The sequence below is a fragment of the Pongo abelii genome, chromosome 2 (genome assembly GCF_028885655.2).
Source record: "Pongo abelii isolate AG06213 chromosome 2, NHGRI_mPonAbe1-v2.0_pri, whole genome shotgun sequence".
In the NCBI taxonomy this organism is placed as follows: domain Eukaryota; kingdom Metazoa; phylum Chordata; class Mammalia; order Primates; family Hominidae; genus Pongo; species Pongo abelii.
In genome coordinates this window covers 15,667,545-15,692,728 of record NC_085928.1, presented here as the reverse complement: position 1 = coordinate 15,692,728, position 25,184 = coordinate 15,667,545, and the positions used below count along the sequence as shown (strand labels likewise).

General features: G+C 39.4%; 1 protein-coding gene across 5 annotated transcripts; it reads right to left on the bottom strand.

Moving 5' to 3' along the window:
* Positions 1-502: 502 nt before the first annotated feature.
* Positions 503-24,219, bottom strand: MIX23 (mitochondrial matrix import factor 23). Of its 5 annotated transcripts, none has more exons than XM_002813222.5 (5): positions 24,123-24,219; positions 12,599-12,724; positions 9,006-9,152; positions 3,843-3,902; positions 503-820 (listed from the first exon to the last, which is right to left on the bottom strand). In XM_002813222.5, the coding sequence occupies exons 1-5, from the start codon at positions 24,171-24,173 to the stop codon at positions 770-772; spliced, it is 435 nt and encodes a 144-aa protein (XP_002813268.1). In that variant the 5' UTR covers positions 24,174-24,219; the 3' UTR covers positions 503-769. The 5 variants fall into 5 exon arrangements, with proteins under 5 accessions (XP_002813268.1, XP_009236746.1, XP_054407383.1 ...); XM_054551408.2 differs by lacking the exon at positions 503-820 and adding an exon at positions 6,213-6,343 and having other exon boundaries at positions 3,839-3,902; XM_054551409.2 differs by lacking the exon at positions 503-820 and adding an exon at positions 6,213-6,343 and having other exon boundaries at positions 3,839-3,902; positions 24,101-24,172.
* Positions 24,220-25,184: the final 965 nt, after the last annotated feature.

Genomic DNA, 25,184 nt, shown 5'->3' with positions numbered 1-25,184 from the left:
CATTCCATACTAGAAAGTGGTTTTTTTGCAAGGACCAAATCCTGCAATTACAGCAGGTTTGTTACTAACTCATTTGCTGTCATGCAAGCTCTTCCCTGCTTTTCCCTTTCCTGAATTTCTGCTTTCCTTTTCCATGACCATGGAAATACTGTCCAGGAAAGAATTCCACCAAAAATTAGTTTTTACATCTGAAAATAAGAACAGTTAAGGTACTAAAAGAAAACTTCTTTGGACAATGTCCGGCTTATAACACTGCCCTTTTATAATCAACCCACAAAGATAAATCAAGGAATAAACTTATCAATAACCAAAAAGGTCCACATCCATGCCAATAAATTTATAAAAATTAAAAAATACAATATAAATCAGATATTGAAAGTGCATGCAAATTCTCTTATGAGAACTGTCTTAAAACCTGACAGGATATTAAAAAAATAAAAACTAAAAATTCAATAAATAAAAAGAGAACTGTCTCAACATAGAAAACAATCAAATAAATATGTACACTGAGTCAGAAAATTATTTTAATAGTTACAAAACTTTTTTTTTTTTTTTTACAGAATCAGTATAAAATAGCAGTTGATTTCTCCATAATTATCAGAATTATTTATACTTGAGGTCTTGGCTAAGTGGGGCTGAAATCAACAAAAGGTCTTGGACTGTTGGCTCAGAAATCATCCTAGAAAGCCCGCCCTGTTGATATCTGTCATGCTTAGCTCTTATGAGATGACCCAGTCCTTAAAAAAAAAAAAAAAAAAAGAATCTCTCTTTATTCATTCTTTGGAGGCTTGAAGTGAATTCGGCAGCGTTCATTAAACACCTAAAATATTGAAACAGAAATAAAAGTCATTGAGTTATCCTGCATAAATCAGGCCTGGAACTAAATTCAATTTAGTATGCTTCAAAAGGCTATTAACATTTTTGTCCTAAGTCAACAGATTTAGATAACAGAAGAGTTTCCTCAGCAGTTCAAACTGACTTATGAGGTGCTGAATGCACAGAAGGCCTTGACATCCATTTACAAGACAATTCTAATATTTTAGTAAAATTTAAATTACTTCGGGAAAAAATCATCAAGAGCCAGGTAATTTAGTTACTAGCAAACATTTCAATTTCATATTCTGGACACTTTTTAAACAACAACACAAAAATATCTAAAATAAGTTAAATAAAGAATGCTCAATAACAAAATGTCCACATGGAACTGTGTTAAATAAAAATTTGGTACGGTTATTCAATGGAATACATGCAAGGTTAAAAATAATTTATGTTCTGATTTAAAAAGATCTCCAAGATTATCAAGGGAAAAAAATAAAGTGTGAACAGTACACTTTCACTTGTGTAACAAAGGTAGAAAAATACACACATACATAAAATTAGAAAAGGTGTGAGTATCTGAAAGCATATACCATCTTTCAGAGGGAAGGGAAAGTAGGAGGTAGCTGAAGGAGAGGGACAGAAGACAGAATTTTTACTGTATGTTACTATTTTTAAATTTTTTAAAATATTTTTAATATTAAAAAAATTTAAATCACGTCAAAAATTTTAAGTGTCCAATTATAACAATTCTGAAATTGAAAATAATTTCTTCTCAGAATTTACCCCCATACATCATTAATGTAAAGAACAAATCACTTTTCAGGTTAAAAAAAGACCAAACTACCTATGTTGGCTGCCATTGACTATTATAAAAATAAAAGAAAAATCTAAACACAGAGGTTGTGAGGTACTGTTACTCTATTTCTTTTTATTTATTTATTTTTTTGAGACGGAGTTTCGCTCTTGTCGCCCAGGCTGGAGTGCAATGGCGTTATTTCGGCTCACTGCAACCTCCACTTCCTGGGTTCAAGCAATTCTCCCGCCTCAGCCTCCCGAGTAGCTGGGACTACAGGCACCTGCCACCATACCCAGCTAATTTTTTGTATTTTTAGTAGAGACGGGGTTTCACCCTGTTGGTCAGGCTGGTATCGAACTCCTGACCTCGAGACCCACTCACCTCGGCCTCCCAAAGTGCTGGGATTACAGGCGTGAGCCAGTAAAGTGCTGCGCCTGACCTATTATTTAATTTCTTAAGCTGAGTGGTAGATACACGAATATTCATTTTATTAATATTCATTAAATTCTACATGTCACATAATCTTTGGCCTATGCATCTCACAATTAAAAGAAAATATGTAGAAATTATAAAGACTCTTTCTAGCCCTTTTGTCTTACAATTCATCTCACCCATTTCCAGCCCTGACATTTCCCTGAAATTCCCAATCAGACAAGAGGGAGGCTTCAGTTTAGTGGCCTTGACACACTGGTTGGGGTGATATATACAACTTGGCTGAGCCTCTCCAAATCCTTTTCCCAAATGATTTCCTATCCACTTCTGCTGGCCCACTGCACCAGAGCACCATGGCTACATTTTCTTCTTTTTAAAACAAGTAGGGGCCTCATCTTCTGTGGAGTGGATAGACCATATTTTCTTTAAAACTAATATTAAATTAAAAATAGTTCACTCTTCCCACTATATTTTACATATATCATAAACTTCTGTACTTGTTTTTTCAAGCCAGATGTTTCATTGTACCCCTTCCCCATCCAATCCCAAGAGTAAATATTATTTTTCCAGAGAATATAAATGGGAAATATTGCCAAATCCTCTCAAGTGACAGACACCTTATCATGTTGGTGGAAAGGGCAGGAATAGGAAACCTTGGCAAAGAGGATAAGATAGAGAAATGTGATAAAGCAAAGAAAGCCAATTTGTATTTTGCAATGGTTCACGTCTCAGCAAGCTGGTACATTCTGGTTTTGCTTCGGCTAACCTCTCTTATAAGCATACAGTTTAACAACGTTCCACTAGTTAAATTCAAATGATAAAACAGAATTTTCAGTATATTTTCTCAGATTTAATAGATTTTTGCCTTTTAGAGTTTTAGAGAGGGGTAAATGGATATACTTTTTCAGAAAACTAAAGTCAGAGTTTCATGAATTTTGACTATATGTAAGTTTCTGGGATCTGGTCCCCTAATCCAGTTCCTAACAAGAACTATGCAATGATAATTAGGAGCCTGTAAATCTATGAGCAATAAAAAGCCTTATCAGATACCAGTAAAACTACATATAATAACAAGTTTTATGATCAGGTAAGTTAGAAGACAAGCAACTGTATAGGTTACCTAATGATAGGAAAACTTACGGAAAGTAACTGAGCTCAAAAAGGCTAATTTTAACAAATAGCCTCCTTGAAGGTTCTGAGTAGTAACTCTAAATATCAACCATGCCTATAATTAGTGTTAGGTGACATAGAGAATGTCCCTAATGCCATTATGATGGCAGCTCATTCAGTTCTATCATATGCTTATAAAGCTAATTTTGTTTTGTTTTGTTTTGGTTTTTTTTTTGGAGATGGAGTCTCATTCTGTTGCCCAGGCTGGAGTGCAATGGCTTGATCTCAGCTCACTCCAACCTCTGCCTCCTGGGTTTGAGCAATTCTCCTGTCTCAGCCTCCCGAGTAGCTGGGATTACAGGCTCATGCCACCAGGCTAATTTTTGTATTTTTAGTAGACACCTGACCTCAGGTGACCCACCCGCCTTGGCCTCCCAAAGTGTTGGGATTACAGGTGTGAGCCACCTGTAAAGCCAATTGTTATAAAATGGCTCTAATTAATGCTAACTGCATCCTGCTCTCCCTCCCCCGCCCCAAAAGGTTACAATCCTCAATTGTAAATGTAAACGAGTGATCTCTACTCTCCTTACAGCCTCAAGGCACTCTTTACTCCCCCTCCCTTGGCTTCCCTTTGCTAGTTCAGTTTCCCTCCTACTTCTTTCCAAACACCAACGTTATTTTATACCTTCCAGCTCCTGTCATTTACCACTTCTTCAACATTCAGTTCTGACTGCATCCATTTCAACTGCGAGAAAAAAAAAAAATTGAAGTTATAAAATTTAAAGAGCAAGAAAAAAAATTGAAGTTATAAAATTTAAAGAGCTAAAACCACACTCATGTTTACCCAACAAAACCTGCTACTACTCTAGTATTTTTTCTGTTAATGGCAGAGTTTGGAAGCTTCTTTGACACAATCAGCTTTCCCCATATCTAATCAATTGCTAATCTCAAACTTTGCTGCATATTCTAATCACCTTGAGAGCTTTAAAAAAAAAAAATCCCAAGGCCAGTCAGTTCACAGAAGACATACAAAAGGCCAATAAACATAACAAAATCCCAATCTTACTCATGTATAAAGAAATGCAAATTAAGCCATAATATGGCAGAATGAGTAAGTCTGATAAAACCTAACATTAGTGAAGGTATGTGAAAAGATATACTCATGTATATTCTTAGTAAAAGTATAAATTGTTACAACTTCTATGGAGGGCAATTTGGCAAGACTCATAGGAAATGTACATTCTCATGTCCTTGAACCCAGTGATTCCAGTTCTAGAGATTGATCATACAACTACAGACTTGCAAAGATAGCACAGAGGAAAAAAAGGACAAGCAAGTGCAAACCTGACCTGAATAGAGAATTAAGAAAAAAAAACCCTCAGGGAGGAAAGAGAATATACATGGAAGTGATCTAGAAAGGCATGCGTTTCCTCACACCTTAACCACACAGTCAGAGGTCTCAGGCTAAAAATGCCAAGTCTTTTTAGCTTTCTTTGTAACTGCCAACCTAATTACTCCAACAGAAAAGTAGCCAATTCCATTGCCAGGCCCTGAGAGCAGGACTCACCATACTCCCAGTAGCATTTTGTTAGAGGACTTGAAGGGGAAAAAGCTGGCTAGTTCCAGGCAGAACGCTTGAAAATATTCAGGAAAATGAGGAGAAAAAAGCATGAACTATAGGTTGATGCCAACTACAAGGTTAACACCAGGATGATTTCCTCAGGCCAAAGTGAAGAACCCAGACCAGATTTGGGAACAAAATGCCAGAAAGCTCAACAAAATCTGGGCAAGCATGAATCTGACACCCAGGCCAAAGACCCTGGCCAACTAGTGCAGTTCAGGCAGGAGATTTGAGAAATTTGTGGCAACAACGGTAAGAATGGAACTTGGGACAGATCCAATGGCTCCCTGCAAACTCCCTTCTTAGATTCAGAACTGGTGTCAAAGCGTAGGCCTGTACATATGGCTAGAACTGTGGAACAAGGAGAAGGACTGCATTCTGACAATTAGTCCTGTGCTGTGCAGTAGTAACAAGCCTCAAGAAGCCCACCAATGCAACCTAAGTTCCCATTTTAATCAGCCATACAGACCAAAATCATTAAAGCTCCACTTCTCTGACAAAGCCTGGACTGACTGCCAAAGAAATAATTTCAGTTGAAGAACAGTGTGAAAGTCACTAAGATAGTCTTCAAAACTGCTCTCAAATATTTAAAGGGATACTATGTAGGAAAGGGTTCAGAATCATCCTGGGTAACTCCAGAGAGAAGATTAAGAAGCAGTACTTATATATCATGGGAGCAGAATTTCACAATATGAAAATCTTCGAACAATTAGAACTGTCCAAAAGAGAATACACTGACACTGAGACAGGGAATCCTCCCCTGTCACAACACCCTGCCCTTAAGCAGTAGTGAAACAAAAGCTAGAAACCACTGGTTGGTGATATGACAAAGAGGATTAATGCAACAAATATGGAGTCCCAGAGACTCATAAAGGAAAGAAACTGCTACTTTGTAGCAGCCAATATGCTAGCTCTTACTTACATCCTTGAATCCTCCCCGCACATGCCCCCCAAAAATAAGAAGTTATTAGGTATCAATTCCATTTTACAGATTCAAAATCAGACTTTTCAGAACAATTAATACACAAGGTTACAAAGCCACCAAAGTAGGTGGGATTTATTTCCTCAGAGCTGTCTGCCTTTGGATTATTTTTTAAAATTCTACAACATTGCAGATATTACAGCCAACTTCTAATACAATTTTATCAGCGCTACCAACAAACTGTCACCTTTGAGACAGTTGTCTTTGAGACTGTAGGTCTTCAACAGGTAAACTTAAGGCCACTAACATGTGACAGCAGTTATAGAGGTCCAGCAAGGAAGGTGCTTTTTTTGAGTTAAATATTCAGGTAAACTAGTGGGGATTTTTTGACTGGCATCTATCTATAAATAAAATATACTCACTAAAGTATCTGACTATTAGTCACAACTTAAAGAAACTGACTGAATGCAGGGTCAGAAGAGATGGGTTAAAGTCCCAGTTCTACCACTTACTAGCTTGTGGCTTTGGGGGTGTCAGTTAGTATCTCAAGTATCTCTGAGTCTTTTTCCTCAGATAGAAAATGAAGAGGTAGAGCTGTACCATCTCCAAGAGCTCTCTCTGATTCCATAATCTTCATAGCAAACTTGAAAATTAAAAAAAAAAAATTCACGTTTCCTTATTTGCTTATGTACTACCCCATGGTTACCCCCAGCCCTATATGTTATCAAGTTAGAAAGCAAACCTCATGCAACTCACTGATTGGTTTCTAAACCCCTCCTTGCAGTGGTCATCCTGGATTCTATCTGGGCCCTAAAGACACAAGGGCAGATCTCAAGGCTGAGCAAATTGTGTGTCACAATCATTCCCAAACACTCAGTAGAGTTTTGAACTTTGCTCTCCACTAACAGTCACTCTATTGTTTGACTTGATCTGCAAACAGTGACTTTTCAGTTTCCAATTTAACAGCCTTTGCCCTGCAGTTTCCTTTGTCAACACCTTCAAGAGCGTTGAAATACAAACTCCAAAATTACTAGACTTTCACCAGTTTTATATAAATTATCTATATGCCGACTGGGCACGGTGGCTCATGCCTGTAATCCCAGCACTTTGGGAAGCTGAGACAGGCGGATCACAAGGTCAGGAGTTCGAGACCAGTCTGGCCAACATAGTGAAACCCTGTCTCTACTAAAAATACAAAAAAAAATTAGCTGGACGTGGTGGCAGGCACCTGTAACCCCAGCTACTAGGGAGGCTGAGGCAGAAGAATCTCTTGAACCTGGGAGGCGGAGGTTTCAGTGAGCCAAGATTGCACCACTGCATTCCAGCCCAGGCGATACTGCGAGACTCCATCTCAAAAATAAATAAATAAATAAATAATCTATATGCCTTCACGAACAGCAAGGGGAGTAAGATCAACATCACTGCATAAGGTCACTGTCCAAGGGATCCACTAGTGCCTGTTGCATGAGCAGGTATGGAATACAGACCTGATGCAGTAGTCATGAACAAAGAGAGCAGCAAAGACAGTGGCTGAGTCCTGGATCCAGTGAGACATCCTGAATTGGCGGAATGATCGAAAAAGTGCAGCAGCCTGGCCTACTCACCTTGTGTGCAGCCAGCTACAAGGAAAGAGGATTCTTTTCTTTTCTACTAATAGTTTTCAATAGATGACGAGGTCCCCTTTTCAAAGTTCAGCTACATCTACTAAACAAAGGGCAAACTTCATGACTGTGCAGTATGAAAAGCATGACTCAATCCCACAAGGATCCGTAAGTCACCTATTATGCCATCTTAAAATACAAACATGAAGTCAGGTGTGATGGCTCACACCTATAATCCTAGCACTTTGGGAGGCTCAGGAAGGCGGATCACTTTGAGCTCAGGAGTTTGAGATAAACCTGCGTGACATGGTGAGACTCCATCTCTACCCAAAATACAAAAAATGAGCTGGGTGTGGTGGTTCGCGCCCGTAGTCCCAGCTACTGGGGAGGCTGAGGCAGGATTGCTTGAGCCCCAGAAGCAGAGGTTGCAGTAAGCTGAGATTGCAACACTGCACTCCAGCCTAGGTGACAGAGTGAGACCCCGTCTCAAAAAACAAAAAAAAAAACATGATTTTGATAATTGTACACTGGTCCTGTAGGAAAAGTCCCTGTTCTTAGAAATAACTAATGAGTTTAAGGGTAAAGTGGTACAATGTGTATAACACAGTCTCAAAATGGTTCATGGAAAAACTATATTTATGCATACAGGTGTGTGGGGAGACAGGGAGAAGGAGGAAGGCAGAGAAGGATGAAGAGAAGGAGAGAGGGAGGGTGAAGAGAATGAACTGTAAAGCAGGTGGGGCAACATATAAACAATAAGTGAATATAGGTAGAGGGCACATGGGAGTTCCTTACACTATTCTTACAACTTTTTGGTAAGTTTGAAATTATACAAGATAAAAAGTTACCCCCTAAGAGTCCCCGCAAAAGAAAGACAGCAATAAATCCCACATAATAAAATACGCTGTATTTTTCTATTGTTTCCTTGACACGTCGCATACAAGTGCTGTAAAGAAACAGTTCTGCTGCATTAACTGTATTCTGAAGTCTACACCCTATCTACATTATAGTTGATTTGGGAAAATAAGGCTTCCTCTGACACATCCCTAGGTAGGTACTTGCTGCCTTCTTAAAAGTAAAAACACTGCAGGGATGGGGGAGGAAATGGGAAAAAGTCATGTCCAAGAAAAAGCCAAAGATCCCTAGCAACTTTTACACAGTAGGGAAATAAATTATAATGAGGTACTAGTGCATCTGGTTATATTTAAATCATACTATATTTTTATGGTTAACGAGGGTAATATCCTGAAGTTAAATAGTCTATATTACATTTCAGCAGATTTCTACAGAATGAAACTGGAGCTATTTTCAAAATACATTAGAGATGTTTTTCTCAGATTATGTCTCAAAAGGCAGATACTGTACAGATGTGATTTCCCCAGAATTTCTGATGTGGTACGTCACCTGTAGCGATCCCTTGTCTTTAATAGTGCGAAAGAAACAAATAAATGAAAATAAATTATGACTGTGCTTATTTTAGACAAAGCTGCTATGCTGCATTTGTTCAAGAAGTGCACATTAATTTACCAAATAATAACTAAACATAATAAAATAAAGCCCACTAAAAATGAAGCACTAATCTCTTAACCATCTTTTTTAAGTAACTGCCATATTATATGCCAAAATTTTCATATTAAAAATTTTACTTTGAAGGGTACAGTTGGAAAAACTTTGCCTGAGAAATGTTAATTCTGTTCAACTTACCTTTGTCTGCTCTTTTCTAAGTTGCTTTAATAACGTTAAATCATCCAAATTCTTTTCTCTCTCTTCTCGGAGGTTTTTTACTACTGCTGAAGTCTGGGCTATACAATTTTTTATGACTCTGTCTCTACTGGCATGAGCTGCCATCAACTAAAAGAACAAAGGAATGAAAGGAGAAAAAAACTGCATAAATTTATCACATTTTAGTGTTTTTCAAAAAAATCCTTGAGACTATAGAAATTCAATACTTTCTAAAACAATTTCTGATGACTGAAACCATGAAAGAGAAGATTGTGTAGAATCAGCTACCTCATCTAAAAACATAACTGGCAGCATCTCTGAGGGTGGAAGGTATGAGGTCTGGGGCTGTCCTCCTCCTCAGTATGCTCCCGGTATTGACTTCGGCTTTCCTCCTGCATTCCCCAAGCTGGGCTTTTCACTTCAGTTTCCTCTACCCTACACCACTGACATTCCCCGTGATTCCATTCATGTGTTCCTCTATTCTACAATCACCCGCACACACCTGGCCACTTAAACGGCTATTCTTCCTCTCTTTGTCCTTTCATATTTTTTTCTGTCTCACATTGTCAACAAGTGAAAGAAATTATAAACTAAGTCATGTATAGAAGATTTCATTACAATAAATAACAAAGAATGCTACCTTTACCTACGCAAGACAGAACCCTTTTCAAGATTACAAAATATAAGTATTGATAAGGAAAACTTATATATGAAGCACAGATTAGTGGTTGCATCAATTGTGTGTGCTGATTGAAATTAAGGATGTCTGACAGAACAACTCTTTGATAACCTCCATCTTAATGCAACAAATTAATAAAAACAGTTCTCATTTATTTCCCATCTTGATTCTAAAGTATCATAGTCATGTTTCAAACATACTTCCATAATCACAGCCACATTTTGATAATACCCAAAATCCGCATTTGTAAAACATTGTTTCAAGTTCATAGACTTTATTGTTCACTATTGATTTTTATGTTTACCATGAGAATAAACAATGTAAAGCTAGAAAAATGTCACAGATTGAAGGGAATATGCTCTAATAAGATCTCATTGAAATTTAAAAGTTTTACCTTGAGTATACTTTAGAGATTGGAAATTTCTAAAACGAGTGCTTCATAATAACCTTACTGATCATCTCCTAGGAAGAAGTGTTATTTGAAAAGAAAAATATTCCTTCTTCAGCTATAGAAGGAAGCTGGGTCGGGGATTAAAGTCAGGGTGAACATAAGCAACTTGGACATTTCATAGAGTTCTGCTTCTTGACTGACATAATACTTAAGGGAACTCAGTGGTACTTATTGGTATGGGCACTCTGCTGCAGGCTCGATCCCTGGCACAAAGCTACTTGAAAAAATTAAGCTTTACTTGATATACATGTTGCTGAATCCTTCCAGGATATAGATACAGAGAAAAACCCAAACATACACACAGGATTTCCAAAACAGAAGAGTTCTAAATTTAGTATGCAAGCTTATCCTGACTCAACAAGGAGATGAAAAACAACAATTTGTGATTCCCACAGGGCCTGTTAAAAAAAAACATGATAGCAGTAGCAGCAAACATTTTTTTGAGACAGGGTCTTGCTCTGTCACTCAGGCTGGACTGCGGTGGTGTGATCTTGGCTCACTGCAACCTCTGCCTTCTGGGCTCAAGCAATCCTCCTGCCTTAGCCTCCCAAGTAGCTGGGACTGTAGGCGCACACCACTACGCCCAGCTAATTTTTGTATTTTTTGTGGAGATGTGGTTTTGCCATGTCACCCAGGCTTGTCTTGAACTCCTGGACTCAAGTGATCCTCTCACCTCAGCCTCCCAAAGTGTTGGGATTACAGGTGTGAGCCACCGCACCTGGCCAGCAATATTTGTATACAAAACACTTAGTACTGTAAGCACTTTATAATTCAATGTGCCAACAACTCTATGAACTAGGTACTATTATTATACTATTTTACAAATATTAAAACTGAGGCAGACAGCGGGGAATGTTGGCTCACGCCTGTAATCCCAGCACTTTGGGAGGCCGAGGCAGGTGGATCACTTGAGGTCAGGAGTTCGAGACCAGACTGGCCAACAGGGTGAAAACCCTATCTCTACCAAAAAATATAAAAAAAATTAGCCAGGTGTGGTAGCGTGTGCCTGTAGTCCCAGCTACTTGGGAGGCTGAGGTGCAAGAATCATTTGAACCCAGGAGGTGGAGGCTGCACTGAGCTGAGATCCTGCCACTGTACTCCAGCCTGGGTGACAAAGTGAGACACTGTCTCAAAAAAAAAAACAAAAAACAAAAAACAAAAACAAAAACAAAAAAAACCTGAGGCAGAGGTTATGTGACATAATCAAGGTTACCCAGCTAGGAGGTAGCAGATGTGAGATTAATCTAGATCTAGAGTCCATATTGTTAATCACTACACTATCTATAAACGTCTAGGTTAATAGGAAGATTGTAAATGGAAACAATTTTATAGATTATGGAGGTTATATGAGTAGTGAGGTGAGAGAGGGAGTATCACCAAAGTGACCATAAATTCTAGTTCTTCAGACAGAGGTACCCAAAGAAAGTGAACTGTCAAACAACCTCACAGCCAATTAGGACTAGGTCCCATCCTATCGACTCCCAATACTGAATTCTACTCATTAAAGTCCACAATCTTATGATTTTCTCAAGCCACAAGACTTACCTGCTTATTTAAAATAACATACTTTAACACAGAACAAAAATATCAGTAGTTAATGCTCTGAATTTAACTGACATGGATAAGCTTGTCCAAAACTGATCTGAGAAAGGCAGTTTAGGTTTTAAGGATGCCTTCTTTATGACTATGAATCCAAACAGTAACCTTGTGGTAGAGCTTAAAATAGCAAGTGTCATTTGAACTTTAGCTTCCAAATTAATGAAAGAATATAGGTAAATAAGCTATAAGAAAGATTTTGCTGCATCATTACTTCCTTCTGCTTTTGGAGATTAAAAAAGAGAAATAAAGGGGGGCAATTAAAAAAATAGACTTGAGAAACCAAAGCCTCAGGAAAGGACAACTGATCCACTGGCTTTCCTTCTCTCCCAGTTGCCAAATGCTTCTATTCCCCTTCCTGAGGAGTAAGAAAAAGAAGATTTAAAGGTGTGAAGGGTTTTAATTCTTCCTTATACCAGCTGCCTGGCTTTTTAGGACTAATGTGCTCACAGTCCTTGCTCTTGTTACTGTTTTACTTCACTGTTTCACTCTTCTCCTTTCATTCCTTTGTACATAAGGTCTCCTTAAGTTAAAGGCTATTACTTCACTGTTTCACTCTTCTCCTTTCATTCCTTTGTACATAAGGTCTCCTTAAGTTAAAGGCTACAAAACAACTGCTCCCATTCTTTAGAACCATTTCTTCCCAGGTTTGGTAAGATTTCACAAGCGTAAGGTCACACATTTTCTTTAATGTGTAGTAACCAGATCAAAACTTATATACACCATCAGGTATAGGCAAAGAAAAGATGTCATTCCTTTAGTCACAGTCGAGTTACAAGATAACTGATTTCTTATTCAGCCTGCAAAGAAAGGCATGAAAGAAGCAAAAGACTCAAAAAATACACTTACAGACTCATAAAGTTGTTTACAGGTTTGGCTGGCATCAATTTTCCCTGCAAAGGAAGCTGTTGGGACCGTAGTGTTTAATTCATGTACTATTCTGTCATCAATTGTCCTCATCACCTTGAGTAATTCCTATATGTATTTAAAATAAAAGAATATAACCCAAATGGAAAGTTAGTGATAAAAAATAAGCATTTAAGTAAAAAATAAAGCTCTTAGATATTTTACAATCCTTTAAGTCAGGAGTGAGGAAACCAAGCCAAATACATGCAACCATAAGAAAATGTTCAAGGACGACAGGTAGGTTAAGTAATGGTAATCCTAACAGTGGGCACCAACTCTGCCTCCTTGGCTCAAATGTGATTGTCTTAAGGGTTAAGACTGTTTTACTCATGTTGAAATCCCATTTGCTGATGGTGTTTAGCAAACAGTGTATGCTCCTTCCACTCCAGCATACAGCCAATAAAGTGTACTACTAGTTTTTACTTTTTCTTAGTAACCCTAGCTCATATGTTCCAAGGATCCCTCTTACCTCAGAAAGCCTCCAACTCTCAAAAAAAAAAAAAAAAAAAACCAACAGAAAAATAATATCAAAAGGGCAGGGAACTTAAAAAGACTGGTAGTAAGTACCTACACAGCACAACCCCTCCAACCCACATGTGATCAGTGTACTTCTTTTCACTCGTCACTAGAGAAAGGCTGGACATCAGCTACATCTCGTCTTCAGTTAAACTCTGGGAGAAGTTTCTGGCAGTATATCTTTCTCTTTCTTTTTAGTTTCTCAAATTTACAAAATATCCAAACAAGAACAAGAAGAACAACAACAACAACAAAACACAGCCACTTAAAAAGCATCAAGAAAATGGCTGGGCACGGTGGCTCACACCTGTAATCCCAACACTTTAGGAGGCTGAGGCAGGAGTGTCACTTGAACCCAGAAATTTGGGACCAGCCTTAATGACAGACATAGTGAGACCCTGTCTCTACAAAAAAAAATTTTAAAAATTAGCCGGGCATGGTGACTCATGCCTGAAATCCTAGCTACCTAGGAGGCTGGGGCAGGAAGATCACTGAGCCCAGGAGTTCAAGGCTGCAGTGAGCTATGATCACACCACTGTACTCCTGCCTGGACGATAGCAAGACCCTGTCTCTTAAAAAAAGAAAGAACGAATGAAAATAAAACAGAATTATATAATACTAGGAATATACTTATTATTGAAAACATCCAAGTTAACATTCAATATTAATATGTATTAAAAGCAATGTTTGATTCTTTTTCCCTCAATATACTATGCTGCTTCTTACCTTTACCAAACTTAAATCCATGACTGAAACCAACTCCTTTCTTTCCTCGTCCATTTGTTAAAATAAAAATTATTATTATTATTAAATTATTACTTTCATTTTAGAAAAGTTAGAAAAAACTTTAAATAAAAATCATCCATAGTTAACCATTATCAACATTTTAATATGTCCCTTTGGTCTTTTTTCTACAAATACCTATTAATGTTTTTATACAACTGAGGTACTATGTAACATTTTAAAATCTGGCTTTAAGACATTATATTATGAGCATAATATAATGTTGCTAGAAATGTCTTTTTAAAGTTGTTTTTTTTTTTTTGAGACAGGGTCTCACTCTGTTGCTCAGGCTGGAGTGCAGTGGCGCGATCTTGGCTCACTGCAACCTCTGCCTCCTGGGCTCAGGTGATCCTCCCACCTCAGCCCCTCAAATAGCTGTGACCACAGGCATGTGCAATACACCTTGCTAATTTTTTTTGTATATTTTTGTAGAGAGAGGGTTTCACCACATGGCCCAGGCTGGTCTTGAACTCCTGGACTCAAGCGATCCGCCCACCTCAGCCTCCCAAAGTGCTGGGATTACAGGCAAAAGCCACCGCACCCATCCCTGAAGATATTTTAAATAGTATTCTATCCTGTTCAAGCACAACTCGTTTGGCCACTTTCTCATTAACAAACATTTAGGTTGTTTCTAATTATAAACCATTTAGTCCATTCAATCTAAGTCTGTAGTCTAGATTCTGTTCTATCATTCCACTAATTTTTAATTAGTGAATTTAATGGCCTTTTCTATACCTCAACCTAGAAGTGAAACGGCTTGCAGAAGGCTCATAATTCAGACTAATAAAACACTAGCAAATATCAGGTCTAAAACCAAGTTCATTATCTTCTCGTCCTGTATCTTTCTATTTTTTTAATAGTATTCTCTGTAAACTGGAATTCTTAAGGAATAATCCCAATGTATTAATTGGGCAACCACCATACATAATGAAGGATATATGTATTGTGCTTAAGTGGTAAATTCCAAACAAATGATGGCAGTACTATTTGGGGAGTCCAAAAAAAAAAAAAAAAATAGGTAAGTAGAAGACAGGGACCCACCTTGCCACTTTACCTCCTATGACTGGCCTGTTTAAAAAAAAAAAAAAAAAAAAAAAAAAAAAAAGCCCCTTTAAACTCTCTTTCAAAACCTTCCTTTTCGCTATCTAAACTGAACTGATCTTCTGAGGCCAAGGGTTAAGTTGTGCCTTTTGGATAGAGGTTTTCTTGGTTATGAAAGCCCTCAGCAATATTTGTCTTTAAATAATGCAGCAGTAAGAGACAGTATCACAGAGTTCATTATTTATTAACTCATTCTTCATATCATTACAGTCATCCCTTAGTATCCATGGGGGTTTGGTTCCAGGTCCTCCTATGGTTACCAAAATCCAAGGATGCTCAAGACTCTGATATAAAATGGCACAATATTTGTATATAACCTATGCACATCCTTCCATAGACTTTAAATAATCTCTAGATTACTTACATCGAATACAATATAAATGCTATGTAAATAGGTGTTAGTTATACTGTATTATGTAGGGTATAATAACAAGAAAAATGTCTGTACATGTTCAGTATGGATGCAACTTTTTTTTCAACCATCTTCGATCCACAGTTGATTGAATCCACGGATGTAAAACCCATAGATATGGGAGGGCCAACTGTCCTATGTCTAGCATGTGTCAGGCACCATTCAAAACATCAAGGCTACAGTAGTGAATAAAAGAGGTCCTTGCTCTTATAGAGCAAAATTCCTGAAGGGGGAGATAGAAATTAAACAAGTATCCTATAAACAAGATAATCTCAGATACTAAGAAGTACTATGAAAAAGAAAACAAACTAAGGTGACGAGATGAAGAGTGACTGAGTGGTGCTTGGGGGCTACTTCAGATAGAGATCAAAAGAGGCTTTTCTGAGGATGTAACATTTGAGCTAAAATCTAAATGACGTGATTGAACGAACTATAGGAACATCTAGGCTGGGGGTGGTGGCTCATGCCTGTAATCCCAGCAATTTGAGAGGCTAAGGCAAGGTAGGAGGATTGCTTGAGCCCAGGAGGTTGAGGCACTGGTGAGCCATGATTGCACCACTGCACTCCAGCCTGGGCAACAGAGCGAGACTCCGTCTAAAACAAACAAACAAACAAAAAAACTGGTAGCAGTAGAATTAAGGAGAGGTAGTTGGACTTAGGATATATTTTGAAGACAGAGCTAACAGAAATTGCTGAATTGGTGGTCAGGGACGAGAAAAGAAAATAGGATGACTTTCAGGCTTGGGGCCTAAGCATCTAATTGTATGGAAGTTCCACTAACTTATGGTGGGGTGAGACTGGGGAAGGAAGAGACTTGGAAAGAGTGGGAACATCAAGAGTTGTATTCTGACTCAGGCTATCTGATGATTACTGTTCATTGTCTGTATGTGGTAATAGTATGGTGTTAGAAAGTTGTAATCTTTTGGAGATATAGACAGAAATTTTACAGAAAAAAATGATACGGTATTTGGGATGACCTCAAAATGATCGGATTAGGGTGGGATAAGTGGTAGTAGCGAACAGATGAAACAAGAGTAGCCATGAATTAGTTGTTGGAGTTGGGGGATGGGTACATGAGTGCTTGTGGTACAGCCTTCTCCTTTTGTGTTATGTTTAAAATCTTGTACAATAAAACTTTTTTTTTAAGTTTTGTTGTGGCAACAGATATTGGCAAGCATGCAGAGAAAAGGGAACGCTTATACACTGTTGACAGAAATGTAAATTAGTACAACCTCTGTGGAATATGTGGAGATTTCTCAGAGAACCAACAACAGAACTACCATTTGACCCAGTAGTCCCACTACTGGGTACTTACCCAAAGGAAAATAAATCATTATATAAAAAACACACCTAGAGGATGGGCGCAGTGGCTCACGCCTGACTTTGGGAGGCCGAGGTGGGTGGATCATGAGGTCAGGAGTTCAAGATCAGCCTGACCAACATGGTGAAACCCCGTCTCTACTAAAAACACAAAAATTAGACTGGCATGGTGGCACGCACCTGCAATCCCAGCTACTTGGAAGGCTGAGGCAGGAAAATCACTTGAACAAGGGAGGCTGAGGTTGCAGTGAGCCGAGATCGCGCCACTGCATTCCAGCCTGGGCAACAGAGCGAGAATCCGTCTCAAAAAAAAAAAAAAGACATCTGTACTCATATGTTGATCACAGCACTATTCACAACAGCAAGCTAAGTGTCCATCAACAGGTGACTGGATAAAGAAAATGTGGTGTATGTATACACACACATATATATATAATACCATGCAGCCACAGAAAATAACGAAATCATCCAGGCGTGGTGGCTCACGTCTGTAATCCAGCACTTTGGGAGGCTGAGGCAGGTGGATCACCTGAGGTCAGGAGTTCAAGACCAGCTTGGACAACATGGTGAAACCCCATCTCTACTAAAAATACAAAAAAATAGCTGGGTGTGGTGGTAGGTGCCTGTAATCCCAACTACTTGGGACGCTGAGGCAGGAGAATAGCTTGAACCCGGGAAGTGGAGGTTGCAGTGAACCAAGATCGCACCATTGCACTCCAGCCTGGGCAACAAGAACGAAACTCTGTCTCCAAGTCTCCAAAAAAGGAAGAAAAATAATGAAATCATGTCCTTTGCAGCAACATGGATGGAGCTGGAGGCCATTAAGTGAAATAACTCAAAACAGAAAATCAAATACCAAACGTGCTTGCTTGTAAGTGGTAGCTAAACAATGGGTACATATAGACATAAAGATGGAAAGAATAGACATTGGGGACTCCAAAGGGCAAGGGTAAGGCGGAAGGTGAGGGGTGAAAAATTACCTGTTGGGTACAATGTTCATAATTTGTGTGATGGGTACATTAGAAGGCTATCGGGCAGGTGCAGTGGCTCACGCCTGTAATCCCAGCACTTTGGGAGGCTGAGGTGGGTGGATCATGAGGTCAGGAGTTTGAGACCAGTTTGGCCATGGCAAAACCCCATCTTTACCAAAAATACAAAAAAATTAGCCGGCCATGGTGGTGCACACCTGTAGTCTCAGCTACTTGGGAGGCTAAGGCAGGAGAATTGCTTGAACCCAGCAGGCAGAGGTTGCAGTGGGCTGAGATTGTGCCACTGTACTCCAGCCTGGGTGATAAAGCGAGACTCCATCTCAAAAAAGAAACCTGTATATGTACCCCCAAATCTAAAATTTTAAAAATTAAAAAAAACAAAAAACAAAAAACAAAGCTCTGTTTTGGACTTGTTACATCTGAGATGCCTATTAGATATCTGAGTAGAAGAGTGGAATAGAAAGTAGAATATGCCAGTCTGACACTGATCGGGGTGGAGTTATATTAATAAACTGATGTTCTTTAAAGCCATGAAACTAGAAGAGATCATTCGAGGAGACTGTAGAAAGTGAAGGGGGCCAATGATTAAGGAATTCTTGCATCTAAAAGTAAAGGAAAAATTCTGTGATATCACAGAAGTCAGAAGAAAGGTTTAATGGAGGGATTGGTCATTTGTGTTGAATGTTACTAACTCAAGAATTATATGGGGCCAGGTGCGGTAGCTCACATCTGTAATCCCAGCTCTTTGGGAGGCTCAGGCAGGAGGACTGCTTATGGCTAGGAGTTCAAGACCAGCCTGGGCAACATAGTAAGACTCTGTCGCCACAAAAGTAAAAAATTTAGCCAAGCATGGTGGCATGTGCCTGCAGTCCTAGCTACTTGGGATGCTGGGGCAGAAGGATCACTTGAGCCCAGGAGTTTAAGGTTACGGTGAGCTATGATGTGCCACTTCCCTCCAGCCTTGTTGACTATGTCTCAAAAAAATGTAAATGAATAAATAAATGATTATATGAATAGAAATTAAACTTTTAAACTTAGCAGGACGGAAATCATGGGTGACCTTAAAGAGAGCCATATAAATAGAGTGTTTAATGGACTGAAAAGGTAATGTGGCTTAAGTACACAAAGAAAGATAAAACATGGTGTAACATGAGGTCCATTATTAGAGGTCATATGATGGATTTTAGTCTTTTCTGAGACCCACAGGGAACAAAACATGTGTTTTCTGTTGTGATTAAGGTTACATGATCAGATCTGTGTTCTAAAATGACTGCTTAGGTTAAAGTGGACTGGAGAGGAACTAGAGTAGATGTCAAAAGATCAGTTAGACGACTGCAGCAATCCAGCTGAAAGATTACGTCCTTTGACATTTCCTGGGATTTTTATTGGCTCTGAACTTTAACCAGTTTTGAGTTTGAACACTTTAGCCGGATTCATCTCCAATAAAACAATTTGGACATACTACTAAGTTCCTTACATAGCAATGGGAATCTATCCACATTAACTATGTAATGAGTCCATCAATTTTATTGTCTTACCAATGGAACCTATGGATTATCAAATAGTCATGTAGTGCTTAATGACAAGGAAACATTCTGAGAAATGTGTCATTGGGTGATTCTGTTGTGTGAACATCATAGAGCGTACTTACACAAACCTAGATGGTATGGCCTACTTACACACTGAGGCTATATAGTATAGATGATTGCTTTTAGGCTACAAACCTATACAGCAAGTTACTGTACTCAATGCTGTGGGCAACTGTAACACAGTGATACTTGTGTATCTAAATATATCCACATATGGAAAAGGTGCAGTAAAAATATGGTGTTATAATCTCATGGGACCACCTTTGTATATGTAGTCAGTCACTGACTGAAATGTCATTATGTGGAGCATGACTGTGTATCAACTTTTCTGTGTGTACTACAGAATTATCAATATATGATCTAGAGCTTGTCTTTAACATGGCAGACATTAGCCACGTGAGATTATTTAAATTAAAATTAAATGCAGTTTAAAATTTAGTTCCTTAATTGCACTAGTCACATTCAAGTATTCAAGAGCCACCTGTTGCTAGTGGCTATCATATGGAGATAGCATAAATGCAGAACATTTCCACCATCACAGAAAGTCCTACTGGACAGTGCTATATTCTAGAAAATATAATGACAACCCCTAAACTGCTAATGTACTCGTTCAGGAATTGCTGAAACTGTATGCCATTCTTAAATGTCACAGAAGAGATACCAGAAAAGCTAAAGAGAAAGAAAAAAAGGGAGGTAAAATGATTGGGGAAGGAAACATTGTAGCAAAATAAAGTGTGGGTGATGAAGTAGTAGAGGCATGCCATTTGGTCAATCATTTCAGCTACGAAAAGAAGGAGATTCGAATTTTATTTATAGGAACCTGTTGAGAACAGTGAATGTTTTGTCCAACATAGTGGCCCCTCAGTGTGTTTGTGGTGTAATGAGACAGGAAGTGATTTCTTTCAAAATTGAAAAGGGAGAAGGAAAAGAACTGTAAACCATCTCACCAGGCTCACATTTCTTCACAGGGAAAAAAGTGCCAAAGCTGTTAAGGCAACTCCAAGAGGTTCTAGGCAAAAGTTCGGGCTGCCCTCACAGATTGTGAGCAAACGAAGGTGAATGAAGGCACAAAAATGCTGTCATTGAATTATGTGGATCATCCATAAGTAATTACTGACTACCTACCTGAGGCCTAGCCCCAATGGCATACACTCCTGTCCACAGAAATTCACCAAGAAAATACATAGAAGACACCCCTGAACAGAACAGACATCATACACAATAAACTGCAACACCTGTCCACAGAAATAACACAGAAATACACACAGTTCAACGGTTCTCTGAAGGCTGCATCTTGTGTAGAACCCTCATGAGCTTCTAAACATTAAATCACAGCCAAAGATAACTTTATAACTTCTGTAGTACCCCCAGCTTCTTCTATCTTTCATCCTCCTCAAAACAAGAAGAGATCTGATATATCATGAACCTCTCATTGTAGGCTGACTCTGAAATTATGCAGGCGTTTTTCTTGGAATGCATTTTATGTCTTCTCTCTAATTGGTGGGGTAAAAATTTCATCCTCTTGGAAGGCAATTTAGATATTGAAGGAGTGCCTATATTTAGTAGTGCACAGGAGTAGAGAAAACTTTCTATTGCCCCTACAATTATACTATAGTCTATTCCTAAGATTCATTCTCAGGTAAAGTTATTTTATAATTCTACATATTTTTTAGGGTACATAGGGGTGAGGAGTAGGACAGTGGCCATTATATAACTAAAATACAGTGTACTCCAAAGAATGATATGGAACTCCCTTAACCTTTCCTCTCCTCTCCCTTTGCCTGATGGTACCCAGAAGTAATGTCATTGGTACTTGACATCAAGGTCCCTTTTACATGATGCTCTTTTCAGACAGATCTAGTTCCTCAAACTCTATTTTTACAACAAAGCTCCCACGCTGCTTCCCCCAAACTAGAAACACAAACTTGTCTACAACTGCCAGAGTCCTCTAACACCCAGCATCCCCAAGGACAGGAATAGAAAGCAGCCCTGTAAGCATAAAAGAAACCATCATTGATGCTAGAAAATAACCTATTTAGTATACACCTAATTACAATGTGATTCAAAAATCACTTATGTGTCAATGAATATTCCTAATAGAAATACTAATATTTAAACATGCATGTTGAAGTGCTGGGGGGTGGGTAGGAAGAAAGAGACATGTATGAGGACAATGATAAGAGACATGACAAGAGGCACTTTGGGATTTGATTTTAAAAGGTCTTATATGCCATGTTAAGAAGTTTAGATCAGTTATATGAACCTAAAACTTAAAAGCATAGCTTACATTATAAAATTCAGAACATAATAGCATATGCCACAGTATTATGGAGAATAGATTGAAGGGGGAATATAGTAGAGAAAAAAAGTGCCAGAAGATAGGAAGGCCTGTTGCAAAGCTAGTTCCAAAAATGATAGGGGCCTAAAGAAAGCCACTGGCAGTAGTGATGAATCTTCCTAAAGCACCTCTTTGATCATCTCCCTCCTCTGCCCAAAAAGGACTCCCTAACTCACACTTGACACACAAGGCTTTCCATAAATCTGGTTGCAATCTTGTGTAATTCCAATGTGCCCCTGTATAAATAATGTGTTCTAGCAATACTGATTTTCTATTTCCCTTAAATACATAAAACTTTTTTGTCTATTATCCTATTGCCTCTGCCTAGAATACCCCTAGTCCCTGCCTGCCTAAGGCCCAACTCAACCATATCTCTTGATTTGTTTCTCTCTAAATTCTTTTAGCATTTTATTCTTTTTTTTTCAATATTTTCTACATTTTATAGCCCTACTTAGATTACGTTCCTTGTTTTATACTCCATCCACTGGGTTTCTGCAAGTGCCAGGAGACTAGTAGGTATCTGTTACGGGTTGAATTATGTATCCCCAAAATTCATGAATCCCTAATCCCCAACATGACTGTATCTGGAGATAGGGCCTTGAGGTATGTAATAAAGGTTAAACAGAGGTCATAAGGGTGGGCCCTAATCCTATAGAACTGATGTCCCTATAAGAAGAGGAAGAGATAGGCTGGGTGCCATGGCTCACACCTGTAATCCCAGCATTTTGGGAGGCTCAGAGGGGTGTGGATCACCTGAGGTCCGGAGTTCGGAACCAGCCTGGTCAACATGGTGAAACCCCATCTCTACTAAAAATACAAAAATTAACCGGGCATGGTGGTGGGCGCCTGTAATCCCAGCTACTCAGGAGGAGAATCGCTTGAACTCGGGAGGTGGAGGTTGGAGTGAGCCAAGATTGTGCCACTGCACTCCAGCCTGGGGGATAGAGTGAGACTCTGTCTCAAAAAAAAAAAAAAAAAAAAAAAAAAAAAAAGAAGAGGAAGAGATAGCAGAGATCCTTTTCCTTCCATGTGCAGGCACAGAGAAGAGATAGTGACATAGAAAAGACATGGTGAGAAAGCAGCCATTTACAAGCCAGGAAGAGAAGCCTTACTATGACTAATTCTGATGACACTCTTTTTCCCCCCTTAAATCAAACTGTATAGCCTAGAAACTGATGGCAGCTTAATCTTGGACTTCTAGTCTCCAGAACTGTGAAAAAATAAATCTCTATTGTTTAAGCCACTTAGTCTGTGGTATTTTGTTATGGCAGCCCTAGCGGACTAATACAGTATCCAATAAATTCTTGAATGCATGCTAAAATGGGATTCTATGCACTCGATTTTAAACATTCTTTTCTGGATTTTATTTCAGTTTGGAAATAGGATATTTTACAGAAGTACTAAATCTAATTTTTATAATGAAAAAATAAGAGTTGCAAAAATTTTAAACACTAGGCCGGGCGTGGTCACTCACGCCTGTAAACCCAACACTTTGGGGAGGATGAGGCAAAAGGATTATTTGGTGAGACACTGTCTCTACAAAATTTCTTTTAAAAAATTACCCGGGCGTGGTGACACGTGCCTGTAGTCCTAGCTACAGGGAGGCTGAGGCAGTATTCAAGAATACCACTACCTTCAAATCGTTCAAAGTACAAAGCTTACTATAGATAGGTCAATTTTTCAGTATCTTGGGTTAGTTAATAATGCAATACATATTTAAGATCATGATTTTAGAATTCAACTTTGTAACTAAACAGAAGCACATTTATGACTGAATTGGAACAGATAACTTTAATGGCAACTTGGTTAAAACCAGATCCCTATTCTTGAATTCACGTGTTAATAATTAGCCCTAGATCTCTGATATTTGAACATAAAAAGGCAGAACCTTTAAATATTACATCTTCTCTAATGGGCAATGACACTACAGCAGGTACTATAATTAATCCTCCCTCCAAGTTTCCACACGTCCTGTCCCACAAAAATAGTAAATTGTACCAAGTATTTGTCTTATCAACTAAATAGCTCTTCTTCACCTTCTTCTCTCCCACAAAAACTCTACTTAGAAAAGTAGGAGAGGAATGGCAGAAGCTGGAAACTGAGTTCAGTGAACTGCTACAAGATTGTTACAATCCTTATCCACGGATCCCGAGCTTTACCACCGCGGATTACCCAGAGCTTCCCAGTCAAGGCCTGAGAGCCGCGGAGAGAACTATGACCCCCGCTCCGCCCTCCTCCTACAGAGCAGCCTCGCTCCCTAAGGCCAAACCCGCGCCCCCCATGACCTCCAATGGCTCGAGAAAAGAGCTTTGAATTGCCCGCTTTTTCCAAAGCTGGTTCATACTCCCTCGCAAAGCAGGGAATAGGGTCTGGGGACAAAAGGAGGCACATGCCTACCACATGAGGAAAACCCCATCACCTGGAACTCGGCGAACTCCTCACAGTTCACACCGCCAGTGGGCGCCGCCATATTGGACAAACACGAGGACCCCGCTGCAGGCCAATCACCGCGGAGCAAAGGTGACCGCGGAGCCGCCTGACAAAAAATATAGTACGAGGGGAATCCTTAGGAAAGCTGAGTGCAAGGCTTGACTTCAACGTGGTCCGCATCCACCTCGAAACCTGTCACCTTGCTGTCCCAACCCTTTTAACATGTCCTCCTGGAACTGGGCCAGATACATGGATCAAAGATTGTCAGACCTTGAACGGACTGTTTACTCCAATCCCATCTTTTCACAAAAGGGAAACAATTTCCTTGTGGTTGCCCTACCAGGTCGTTGAAAGAAATCTAGGCAAATGAGGCCTTTCTAATACCTCTCACTCCAGTGCCTAACCTCCTCCCCCGACCCTGAAGCAGAGGGGTCTTTGTTAAGAATTTGGGACCACTAAGAAACGTCAAGAAAAAACGGCATTTCTGGCAGTGTGGGTGGGTATGAGTAAAGTGTTTAGGATGGAGATGATCAAATGTTTTTAGAAAATAGGTAGATAGGAAACAAATTGAAAACATACATGTTAATTTCTCAGATTAGCCTGAAGGATGCTCCAACAAGAGATAGGGCCACTGAGCACTGAGTCCAATTACGTGTTTTCTGATAAAAGCATATGTTCATTGAAAACACTGGAAGAGCGGCATATTGGAATACTGGTTTATCTGGTGTATTTCGGGAGTTTACAGCTCACGAAAGTTGCACATTTCCTTTCTATTTCACACAGATACTTCCATGGATACATATCCGCTAGGGCAAGGGCCCACGGCGCCACACTCAACAGGACCATTTCCGAGGCTGGCTCAGGACGCGGCGCCAGGGACACTAGGCTGGCGCCGCCGGTCTCCAGCGCGTCGCGCACGTCCTGCACGCCCGGCACTGGCGCAGGCCTGTACACCGCGTCGCGCACGCCCCGCCCCCCGGCGCCGCGTGCGTCCTTCCCACTCCAACGCTGGGTGACATTGAGCTCACCAGCGCTACCGTCCTCGGCGAAG

Coding starts and splice junctions, on each gene's coding strand:
- MIX23 (XM_054551408.2), bottom strand. CDS start 24,173: ATGGCGGCGCCCACTGGCGGTGTGAACTGTGAGGAGTTCGCCGAGTTC. Junction 12,725..24,122: donor AGGAGTTCGCCGAGTTCCAG/GTGATGGGGTTT, acceptor AAATACATATAG/GAATTACTCAAGGTGATGAG. Junction 9,153..12,598: donor GTAAACAACTTTATGAGTCT/GTAAGTGTATTT, acceptor TTGTTCTTTTAG/TTGATGGCAGCTCATGCCAG.